Raw genomic sequence first — 12,720 nt, 5'->3', positions numbered from 1 at the left:
ATTTTTATGACAACCTTTTGCAATTGCCAAGTCGAGCTTTTCCAATTCGGCACCTTGTTAAGTGTTTCACTGAGACAAGGTATTCTGCTGGATTATAATTTATTTCCAGACACCTACAGCAGCTGAATTTATGGTTTATTTTGATTTCTTCAAACCAATTACAGATGTATCTGGTTTTACTCTCTTTATGGTTGCATATAGCGTCGGGAATTTGTTTCTGGGAGTCATATATCTTCAAGGGAAGTCTCTCTCTCTATATACTTAGTCCATTATGATAGAGTGGTGCACTACACTGCTCTAGCTGTGTGGCTAAAGCTGAGACAAATTGAACCACTGTAGGCTAATTACTGCTTGCTGGGAAGAAATCAGACAAACACTTTAGACTAACTTCCTCCACCATGCACATTAAGTGTTTTTGTGGCAGCTGTAAAGCAATATTTCACAATGGAAAAGCATCTGTAGTCAACTCCTTTGATTTGGCTGCGATTCCTTGTATAACATATGCAAACTAACACAAGACGCAACCGAGATACAGAATTTTTTCCATGTTGTTTGCCATGTTTTTCAGTAAATATTTTTACCAGTTTGCACATACTGGTACAAGAAAAGAGTCGTGCATGCACATTTCGAGGGCAGGGAACGCCAGAAGTCGACTGTTCCTGAAGTCACGTCACAGCGAGCGTGCGGGAAAAATAAACACGGTGTTCCACTGGTGTTCCACTTTAAAGGCTCCCATTCTGACACCAAGCGCAAACAAAAGGATTGCTTTTATCACGGAGAGAAAAGCATCGGCGGCGGAGAAGCCTATTCGCTCAAAAATAAATTCTGTATTTGAAGAATACCGAGAGAGAAAGGAAACGAGGACTCTTGATTCGGGAACACCGCGGCTCACAAGAGTCTTGTATCTGTCTAGCCCACGGCGGAGCCTTTTCCATCAACGTCTCCGTCTGCCGGGTTGAGTCAGGCGGTTTGAAGAGAAGGTCAGATGTCAGGAGCGCTGCTCGAGTTGAATAGAAAGAAGTTTAAGATACACAAAAAAGAAAGTAAGCGCTGCACCGAGGATGGTGTGCTGGCTCTCCACCATAGAGTTGCCAGAAATGGTTTGTCTTTGGTGCATTATGGTAATCTCCTTCGGTACTCACTGAGGCTGGGGGCAAACTACACAACTTTTAGGCTGATTGTAGCCACAATTCTGCAAATTTTGTCGAGTCGGCGCTAGTTAGAGTCGTAATGGATAGTCGGGCCAGATTATCTCATAGTGTGTGAGGGTTAAGGACTTGAATGTCTTGCCACCTGATCCAGTTGGGACCATTTGTATACTGTAGACTTGGGCTATGTCTTATATATACAGCATACACCACTAACCTGAAAAAAATGTTTTGCTTGTTAAGGATTTTGAATGTGTACGATTATAGTATGTTTTCACAGTTGAGGGAATCTTGAATGAGTGAGCTGTTGTGTGGGATCATGAACACACCTCCAACACAGCTGTGGACTATTATGCAATCATGGGCTCTATTTAAGCACTAAGTCACTTTATGATTGATATGTCTTGAGAAAGGTTGACTCTTTTTAATAAATCAATGCAGAGGTGATAAGTGTGTGCGTGGGAATTGACTTTTTTTCTTTGGAATTGGATCTTCGGGGTAATTGATTCCCTGCACCACAAAAGAGACAAAGCAAGTGTTTGATGTTTGATGTCCCAAGTCAAATCTGGAGAAATCTTGATGTCCTCCTGTAGTGGAAGCACTCAGAAGGAAACAGTTGTTCGAACTTTCTTTGCTTTGGTTCTGTATTAGTGCAAGAGTTTGTCTTTTCACACAATTTCAGGGATTGCATGGTGCGAGAACTCGGGTAGCGTGATTTGATCCCCGTGCGACTCTACGATGCAGTGACAAATATCTGCATGTCCCACTCATTAACTACGTTCACATGCGTAACCTGGCTACTGACCATACCCTGATTAAGCTCTTATTCAGGTTAAGCTGTTTACATTAAGCTTTTATGCCCTGAGACTCTCTCTCCCTGTTTCCATGAATAAACCAATTAACACAATATTCCTGTCCACAGATAGATTTGAATTTTAATAAAGGAAAAATAAATTATGGTCCCAATAGTAATAGTAAATATTGCTGCCATGTTTTTTTGTTCACAGATGGTAAAAACCAAAAGTGAAAGCAGTATGATGTTTCCATGCCACAGTAACCTGTTTAATATGGGAGTAAGCCAGGCATCTTAACCAGGTTTCTCATAATAGGAGCATGATCTTACCTGGGTTATTCTAATCCACTTATGGTATTTAGATGCATCGACCCAAAACCAGATTAGTAGTGTATCCTGAGACTAAATGGCAGCTATAGTGTTTTAATAGTGTCATGGAAATGGGTGTTATTTCAGTGTCGACAGTATGTTCCGCTCAGAAAGATCAAATATTATAACTGCTTCCGAAATGTTCAGCCTTTGCCATGGTGAAAGTTCATGTACTACACCTTTATTTCCATGGCATTATAAGCATTCAATGGCAGCCACCTTAAGTGTGCCATTCAACTGACCTTTAAAAAGTAGTGATTTGAATTGAAATGCCTCTTTACCCATTCGAGCTCTGTGGTCCCCGTGTCAATGCGAGAGCCGCGGACTGCCGTGCCCCCTGTTAATAAAAGTTCGTAAAATACAAACATTAATTTCTTTGGGAAAGAACGAAAAGAGGTTATTGGACCCAGCAATCGCTGCCGAGTCCAACCTCATAAGCTAAATCCTAAAGGCACAATATTTGGAGTTCATGACGAATGTTCGGGAGGAGAGACTCTCATATTCCACTAAACTGCTTTTACATACAGCTCTCCCAGGCTTTATTTCTTGCTCTCGCCCCAAAGATCCCATCACACAATCATCCCGACTACCTCTCCAACTGCTCTCTAAAACTCGATTCTCTCGCTTCTCGCTTCCCACCACCTCCCCGTACTCCATATCAAATATAGTCCTGTGGGGGTGTTTCGGCACAACCCGGCTCCGACCGAGAACCGCGCTTTCCATTTCACGACACCTTACCTTAGTTCCTCTCACGCTTATTGCAGTTGTAGAACAATTACAAGAATCCGACACCCATGGGGAATTTATTTCTGCTCTTTCGGGCTCTTTCTGAGGTCAGGCTCAGCTACAGAGCGGCGGCCCTGCAGCAGGTGGGGATTCAGTGTCTTGCTCGGAGACACTTCAGCAGGGCGGATGCTTGTGGACATGAGGGCTTGAACCCAGGTTCTCTAGATGAAGGACGGCCTCTCTAACCACTGCTGCCCCATAGAACACCAAAACATCTCAAACTGGTGCAAAGATCTGATGCCTTGCGAATGCGCTTCATATGAAACAGCCCGACAAAGCAACATATCTCCTCTCTGCCCAATATTTACCCTCCATTTCTCCAGCTTTTGTTTCATGTTAAATAAGAGATCAGTGCATAAACAACATCCACAGATGGTATCACACCAGAACACTTGTTGTGCGCACTCCGACTGCTATCTCCTCTGACTGCGAGTTTGTTTTTGTCAAATATGTAAACTTCATATCTACATCTCTCAGATGTCGCTGTGGCAACGCTTTCATCCCGCGCACTCAAAGCGGCGCCCCCGCACATGCTCAGTAGTGTCAACAAATAACTCCATCCAGCGCCGCACCGTGATTGAAGTGTTTATCGAACAACAAACACAAGGGGTGGTGCAGAGGGTGTTGTCGGAGCGAGAGACTCGGCTCGCTGCAGCTAATGTCTGAGTGGAGCCGAGCCGGCCTATTTTCCATCAATTCGCCTCCTTTTTTCCCCTCCACTTCAGCGACGGGTTTGAACTCCTGCGGAGTCAATGCAGTTGATAGAGCACAGAATAAAACCTTTTCAACCTGTAGCACATTTGGTCTGAGTGATGATTATTTTCAGACTTCCAACGCTTTAAATCGCAGGCAGACTCGCAGAAGACGGATGACTCCTTCACCTGCACTCCAACTAAGCCAAAAACGGTTAAACTGAGACAAAAATCAAAAATGAAATCAATAAATTATGAGAACAGGGACTTGGGGAAATTCCCAGACAAGAAACCCAGCCCAGAAGGAAAAAAAAAAAGGCATTTTTTCACTCATTTCCCCCCCCCCCCTCTATCAGTAAGAGCAGTCGAGGCGGTGGGCTAATTCTGCTCTGCTTTCAACAGATTACTGTCATTTTTCAATTATGCAAAATCCTCCTACAGCCGTTAGTCGAAGAGAGGAATAGCCACACGGAAATTAAGTGCCGTAAAAAAAGGTTCACCCTTTCAATACACTGCTGAAGTGATTTGAAGTGAGCTCTTTCATTAGGGCGGCTTATATCACATGCCGCACATACAATTAGCTCCAGAGTTAATGGAAAAGTTAAGGTGTTGCGGCTTGGGAAAGTTAGAAAAGCGAAGGTTTTGTGGGAAAGTTTATTCACGAGAGGGCATTTATGTTATTTCTGTGCTGATGGGATGGTAATCAGGCAAGCTGGACTAAATGATGTGGTTGATTTATATACAATTTAGTCTTCAGTGGGAGACCAAGTGCAACCGTGTAAGTGTGACCTGCAGGCGCCCACAGAATGAAACACTTTTATTAAAACCTGAACAAAAAATACTCCACAATGCCTTCTACTCCCGAGTGAACTGGAGTGCAGCCTGAGTAAAGAAAACATTAAAAATAGTGGTTAGATTACAAAGTGCCAATATGAAAAGTTGTGAAATTATGACACTCTAAATTATTAACACAGGAAACCAAATTACTACTTCTTTTGTTCCAAAAATGAAAATGGCTTAATTGTGGTTGTACCCAGTCAAGGTTATTTCAAAACACGTTATGTGCTTCGTCTTTCTGCCGAAATGTGACAAGAGAACAGAGACCCAAAAATATGTTTTCAAACTCCTTGCTGGTAAGCCACCACAATAAAGGTGTTTTAATTTTTGATAAAGCAAAAGGAGCGCCTTGTTCTGTTTTCATAACGAATTCAAACACTCCTGAATACTTTATGCTCTGCTTTGACTAGTTTCTGTATTGGTAGCAGCCAATGGGGATTGAGTGGTACTGTTTCCGAAACTGTGGGCTGGGACCCAAAATTTGCGGCCTTGTTCCTGTGGGTTCCTACACTGGGAAGAGCCGTAGTACATTTTAATGAGCCTGGCTTCTGGGGCAATATTGAATGAAATGACTCAGTTCTGGGTTCCAGACTGGAAAAAGTTGTGAGAATTAAGGAATACATCGAGCTCACCACTCCGTAAGCGATGGTGTCGCTGTAGGACCGCAGCTCCGGGTAGATGTTGGTTAGGAACCAGCTGAACGGCCGGCAGTGGAGTCTGGATCGCAGGGCCTTTCTCTCAGAAATGTCCCCGATGTCTATACCTGAGTTCTACAGGAGGGAAAAACACACATAAAAACATTTCATTTCACCAACAGGAAAATAAAAAGAGGTCAGGGCCTTTCGTGTCCTTACAATATTCCCGCGACCACAGAATGACCATGTAAGAGCTAAGAATAAGAGCTAAAGAGCAGAGCTATTAGAGAGCAATTAGAGTGAGAAGCGAGGAAGGGTAGCATTCAGTGGGGAGAGGCTGACCTGAGGTTTGAAAAGAACATTTTTTTTTGTCTACAGCGGAAGATAGAGAAAAATGTGACATTTGAAAGAGATGGGGAGCCAGTACTGGCTTGCATGAACATATAGAGGTATACAGGCTTTCAGGTGATATAACACAACCTCTGGCAGCCATATTGGAGGTCTACAGCTCTTGCGCAACAGGTGTGAACAGCTGATTGTGCTTTGAAAACGTAGAACTTGACTGTGTCAACAGAACTAAATAGTAACGGTTGATTTCTGTGCAGCTTTTGACTGGGAACCGATCATTTTGTTACTGATATCTGATTGATTTTGTGTTTAGATAATGTCAGCTTGTTAGCTAGTAGCCTGTCTGGTTAGTTATCCCCCATCAAAGGGGGGACTATGGATTGGTCTCCGTCTGTTAGTTCATTTGTTAGTTAGTCACACTGTAATGTTGACTTGACAATGAATAGGGACTCAGTGGTAAAGCAGGTCATACAGTTAAAGTTATCATACAATGTGGAGGACAATGAATGGGGACTCAGTGGTAAAGCAATACAGTTAAAGTTATCATAGGTAACATAATAGTCTACAGAGACATCAGACTGGGTTGATGTGTTGAAGTGAGAGTCAATGGAGAATTTTTGGGCAAAACTCTAACCACAAGACACTGTAGTTACTGTTATTACTTATATTACCACTTACCTACTGTGCAATACCATATGTCACTTATCATTTAGCATTTACATTATTCATAACACTCATGCTCCTGGTATTGTATGTTATATTGTATATTGTGTTATAAATTGTATTGTAGTGTACATTGTGTAATGTACGGATTGTATTTATTGCGTATTGTAGTTCTTATTTTGTACTGTATTGAGTAAAAACAGGACAATTACAGTTACTACATTTCAAGATATAACTTGTAAGCCTAATTCTGAGGACAGTAGGCAACAGAAATATATGGTCAATCTGTCCTTTCATTGTCCCATACGAAAATGCTTATACAATTTCACTCATATAGTCCACTCAGCAATCACTGACTGACCCAAGGGTGGAACTACATCACTGGTGGGGGACAACATGTTTACTATTTGCTTGTTATGTCTTGTTAACAATCTGATTTACACACTAGCTAATGTATCTAGTAGCAGCTAGCATTAGCAGTGGCTAGTTAGTCGCATGTTAACATTAACATTGGTTGCTTTACTTTGCTAATTAGCCTGCTGGCTAGTTTGCTAGCTAACTGTTTGTCCAGGTTATCTGAGCTGAGTGTTTTGGAGACTAGGGCTAAAGACGGAACCGTCTGTGTCACAGTAACCTATGGTAGGAAACAAATTAACCTCATCAGACTTTTATAACATTGCTGAATTGACCTACTGCCACAACCCAATAATGTTTTGTTATCTCTCTTTTTCTTTCCTGGTTGTTACATATTAAGCCATTATTTGTGCACAGCCAATTCTGCAATGGACCTCCACGATAGCGCAAGGTTACGAAGAGGTTTGTGACACAACTGCAAAGCCACACACAAACAGACACAGTCACACACCAACACACACACACACATATGCTTTCTCTACCTGTTGTGGAACATTCCAGGCCATGTAGACGTGGCTCTTGTACTGGTCCATCCAGACCTCTGCCACCCTCAGAGCGTTGCGACGCACATGGGCTGTCAGGTTCTCTGTGTAGGGCTTGTGGGCGCGCTCGATGTGGGCTATCCTGGAGCAGGGCAGCACCTCCACACTGCCCCCGCACTGCCACACCTTGGTGACACACACACACACGAAAATAATCACAGGGACATACACAATAAAGATGTGGATATTTACAGAACCTGCCAGGTACATGCCGATCCTCTAAATAGGGGATTAAATTCTTACTGTGACTGAGACTGGTTTATAGAATTAGTATGAAAGAAAGAAAGGTATCATGGAAACACACTGAGAAGGCCCACCTGGGTGCTCGCTATTTTTACAATTTTTTTTTCTCTACCATTTTGTTGACAGTGAAAGCAGTCAAAAATGTCACAGGCAACACAGGCTTTGCTAGCAGCATGACAGGCCAACAAAAATACCAAGTACACGTCTTAGATTTCGTTCACCAGTGATCCAGAAATATGTGGTTTGAATGGGAATATAAGCGCAAGACGAAGGTGCATCCCTCTCGCATATTTTGCTGCTTTGCAGATCTAGATTATGGTAATTTCCAGAGGTGGGGACTCAAGTCAAACTTGAGTCCCAAATTCAACTGCTTAAGAATTGACTTGATGCATGAAGAGGAGACTTGAGACTTGACTTGACTTGGGTTCTGGGGACTTGGGACTTGACTTTGACTTGTACTTTGATGACTTGAAAAGGTTTCTAAAGTCTTGACTTGAGATCTTGTGTTTGTGTAAATGACTTAGATTGAAAGTGATGAGATCTGTTCCAGCAGGCGACTGAATTTGAATGGAATGATTGAATTTATTGAAGCTGAAACATTTAGACTTGAGACATGGCATTAATGACATGGACTTGACTTGGTGTTTTACATTTAGACTTGAGACTTGACATTAATGACATGGACTTGACTTGGACTTGACTTGGTGTTCTACATTTAGACTTGGGACTTGACATTAATGACATGGACTTGACTTGGTGTTCTACCTTTAGACTTGAGACTTGACATTAATGACATGGACTTGACTTGGTGTTCTACCTTTAGACTTGAGACTTGACATTAATGACATGGACTTGACTTGGACTTGACATTAATGACATGGACTTGACTTGGTGTTCTACCTTTAGACTTGAGACTTGGCATTAATGACTTGGACTTGACTTAGTGTTCTACATTTAGACTTGGGACTTGACTCGAGACTTGTGCCTCAAGACTTGAGACTGACTTGGGACTCGATCAAAGTTGACCTGGTCACACCTCTGGTAATTTCCTTCAGCACGCCTTTGCCATGGTAACGCATCAACTTTCTGACTTCCACGCACTAAACCGACGCTAACTTCCACGATAACACCGTCAAAAATTGCGTGGCAGTTCAATGTTCCGACTAAACAACCGCTAGAGAAGGCTGATGGAACCAGAAACGCCTGTTCTCTCCATTCCGGTCCTACACCTTCTCCCTGTGTGTGTGTTATAATCCCTTCCTGCCGACCAGCCTGCCGCCTTCTCTCACTCCAAAGGAAAAAAAAGCTACCGCAGAACAACATCAACAGTAAACTGTGGCACTGGCCTGATGCCCAGGCAGGAGCTGCAACTCCAGCCAAATTCTGAGATAATTCACACTTCCCTCAGAAAATATCTCAACATTTTCAGGAAAAAAAAAAAAGGATTTACGACATAGGGTTAGAGTATAAGGAGCTATTCTTCGAGTGTAACAATCTTTGTCTGAGCGTGTGGGTGTGCAGGGGGAGATAGAGACCGAGACGAAGGGAGGTAGGGAGGAGAAAATGGAGAGTGAAGAGAGAGAGAGAGAGAGGAGAGATTCAGAGAGAATGAGAAACAAAGAGAGAGAAGGAGAGAGAGAGCGATTAAAACAGAGGGGGTGAAGAGGGATAGGGGACAAAAGAGAGAGGGGCGATAAAGAGGGAAGTATGGAGAGGAGATAAAGGAAGAAACAGAGAATAGAAACAGAGAGAGAGTAACAGCTTCTGCCCATCTTCTCGAACCCTCCTGTAGCTCAGCATTTCCAAAGCCTTCTTTTTCTTCCTTTATCTTCTCTCTAAATAAAACTCTACATAAAAAGGGTCACGCGCCAGCTATTACCCAGCAAACACAGTAGGCATTTTCACAGCAATCATTATGGGATGTGTGTGTGTGTGTGTGTGTGTGTGAGAATGAAGGGGCAGAAATTAAGCGGCGCATTTTACATCCCCAATTGCCTCTTAGTCTTAGTCTTCTCCGGTTTAACGCGCAACGAAATCTCGGTCATGAACTCGTGTTTTTAAAAGTTTTAATGGGAAAACGAGAAGGGAGAGGCAACAACAAACGAAGCTGTAAATTATGAATCACGCAGAGGACGACCGCCTGTTGTGATAAAAAAAAAAACAGAAGAGAGACTTAATCAAAACAGCGTAAGACAATGAGCGCTAAATATGCACAGTGTTACGCCGCGACAGAGACGGCGTCTTCGTGAAAGGGACATTATCACAATGGGAGCATGTTTCTGCGAGAAAACCGGGGGGAAAAAAAAAAAGAGAAGTCTGTTTGGTGGGAAGGAGACGCGACTAGAACAAACTCGCCCCGCTTTCCGACTCAAACCTCGGGTTGAACTCGACGCATGATGAATTAGTTAAGAGTAAAGCGCCGCGCCCTCGAGACAGATGTGCAGAATCTGATTCTGTCAAAATAACACGGCCGATTTACATAATCATTGATCTGCGACGAGGCCTTTTTTTTTTTTTGCGATGCAGCCTGCAACTGTAACAGAAATGGAAATATTGACTTTTTTTTCCCCCTTGTCATCCTTGATGCTTTTATATTCGCACTGATGCGGTTTGAAGCTATTGACGAACATAATGTGTGCAGTGTGTGTGTGTGTGTGTATTAGGCGGAGGGATACATTTGATGTTCGGTTCTGGCTTGAAATACCCCTTTTGGCATTGGAAGTGCAATTGAAAGAAATGTCAATATCGCTGGCTGACGTTCTGGCTAACCTTTTGCTGCACTTCAACTGATCAAAAAACTACAGACAGGCAAAACTGGCCCGCATTCTCTCCACCTCCCCATCCCCCCATACCCCCTATCCCACCCTGATGGAGGGGGGACCAACCAAGCAACAAGGCAACCGACTACTTGACATTCGCTTGTTTTTTGGATGTGCGATTCCATCCAGCTGGATTGGTTTCGGGTCAGAGTCTGCTCTCATAACCGCAGAGGGCGATTGATTCGCAGCTGTGGCTTCTGACTTCGGCTGGAACTAGTGCGGATGGATGAGGGTCGGAAAAAAACGCCGAGTGCTGCCTCGCTGCTTATACTGCTGCGCTGAATAAGTCATCGAACTCTCCAACGGCGCTCGTGTCAACAGGTGTCGAGTCAATTTGTTTCTACAGTACGGGGCTTTCAGAAAGCCGGATGTGCCGACGGAGGTCCGGAGAAAATCACCTCTTTGGATGTTGCACAAGCGCTCAGGGTCACCGCGGCGCTAAGGAGAAAAGCCGTTAGCGGTCTCGTAACGTTTCGCTGCAGAGAGTTTGATTGGGACAAAAAAAAAAAAAAAAAAACCCCATTCAAGCCTCGTGTGGAAAAAAAAGCCAAGGGAGTCAAGGCTGAGCTCGCCCCGCACAAAGGCTTTTTACAAGCCCATATACCCAAAGAGAGACAAATGATTGCCAATAAGCCATATTCTGCAGAAACGACAGGCTGTATTACAAATAACCTTTCAAACATATGGAGGTTTTTCAGATTTTACATTCGTTAATTCCCTCCGCCAACGGATTCGCCCCATTCCGTCTGTTTGTTTGTCTGCCTGTTAGCAGGATATCTCAAAAAGTTATTCATGGATTTGCACAAAATTTGGGGGAAAGATTGGTCATGGGGCAAGGAAGAACTCACTAACTTGTCATAGCAGTAGTCCAAAGGGGGGCGTGGTGGTGGGGTGTGTCTTCTGACAAAAAAGGTTTATAACATACTAACAGATTCACGTAAGATTAAACTTTGTGGCCTATCAGCAGACAGAAGAAGAGACAAACCCTCCATTATTGGCCCAATCAAACAACATGGGGGCACTGAAGAGCCCTGCTAATTTCTCAAACTGTTGCCAAAGCTTGTCAAAAAAAGGCGAATCCAAGGCACTCTTCATATGATATGATGATGATGCTATGCCCTGATGAAGGCCGTGTGTGGCCGAAACATGTTGGCTTGATTTTATCTGTTCGACCATGAACTAGCCTTTGATTAAAGCTTTTTAATCGTATGAAGAGTGCCTTGGATTCGCCTTTTTTTGACAATTCTTGCGTTTCCCCTATTTTTCGACAAAGAGCACCATCTTACAGTAGTGTTTTACCCGTCTTAGAGCACTGTAGCCCTCCTATTAGTATCCTTTTTGTTGCCAAAGCTGTTTTAATATGAATCTCTACCGTGCCATAATCTCATATTGTGAAAATTGTGTGCTCATTTGGGTTGAAGCTGAACCTGGCCTCCTCCTGAATGCTGTCGCCCATCAATCAGTTTGCTGGGATTCAGCGAGATGGCTACCAGGGTGAATTTCTTTTGTTGGGAAAGAATAGAAGAATGCCTCAGTGGAAGTTGGGTGTGTAGCGGGGGGAGATGGCCTTGTGAGCTTCCATGCATCAACACCTATAAACACATACCGACTGTCAACAACCGGACACCATGAGGGGAAAGTCAGTGACTGTGAAGCTGCGTGTGGTTTTTTTTAAGGCATAGGGGGGACTCGGCACAACAATCAACACTGTCTCTTTTCCGCTCTGTCATCATTGATTGTCGAGAATCCACTCAATCTGAACCTGACCCGGTCAAGCCTGAGGGAATTAATAACATTTTTTTTTTTGTGCCCGACACGTCCTTAACCCAGCGGTTCGGATCAGCTCCAGCCAGGTTGGGGCAGATAATCAAACCTGTATTTCACTGACACGAGACTGTAAAAATCAGTACGCTCCCCGCTAAGCCTGAGTCAGCAGTTTCCCCCCCCCCCCCCGCGGCGTCTGCTGTGTCCGTTCGGCCTCAGAGCTAGCCCGACAGTTGCCGTGAGAAGACTGTGATTTGCCGCGGATGGTGCCGGTGTCGAGCCCCTCTGCCGTTGGAATTCAAATAAACTGACAAGACCGATCAGGGTCATAACCGTCGGGTAATGTAATACCAATGTCAAAATGTAATAAAAAGTCCCCTCTAAATGGTTTTAAGGAGGAAGTTTTAATGAGGAAATGAGAAGCGAAAGGCAACAACAAATGAAGTTGTAAATTATAAATGAAGCAGACTGATATTGTAGAAATGTTTAAAAAGTTATACCCCTTATAATGTCATAATTGCGGCTTAATGTTATACTTGAAAAATACTACAATATCTGGTTTTATTCCGTTTTTGACTCATTTACAGGGACAAAAAAAATATGACATTATCAGGCAGTTATTACATTATCAGTTTCCTCTCTGGTTGAGTCCCACTGTCTGAAGAAT

General features: G+C 43.4%; 1 protein-coding gene across 1 annotated transcript in view; it reads right to left on the bottom strand.

The window, feature by feature from the left end:
- The window catches only part of galnt18a (UDP-N-acetyl-alpha-D-galactosamine:polypeptide N-acetylgalactosaminyltransferase 18a), a 111,194-nt gene that overhangs the window by 19,701 nt on the left and 78,773 nt on the right, over positions 1 to 12,720 (bottom strand). The window contains exons 7-8 of the mRNA XM_071524350.1: positions 7,168 to 7,353; positions 5,258 to 5,395 (exon numbers count right to left, since the gene is read on the bottom strand). Coding sequence (XP_071380451.1) covers positions 5,258 to 5,395; positions 7,168 to 7,353 — 324 coding nt within the window. The remainder of the gene's footprint in view (positions 1 to 5,257; positions 5,396 to 7,167; positions 7,354 to 12,720) is intronic.

This window comes from Centroberyx affinis, unplaced genomic scaffold, assembly GCF_046629955.1.
Source record: "Centroberyx affinis isolate AG114_WGS23_722 - 3 ecotype Tasmania unplaced genomic scaffold, CSIRO-AGI_Caff_v1 ptg001184l_1, whole genome shotgun sequence".
In the NCBI taxonomy this organism is placed as follows: Eukaryota; Metazoa; Chordata; class Actinopteri; order Beryciformes; family Berycidae; genus Centroberyx; species Centroberyx affinis.
This window is presented reverse-complemented; position numbering and strand designations above follow the sequence as displayed.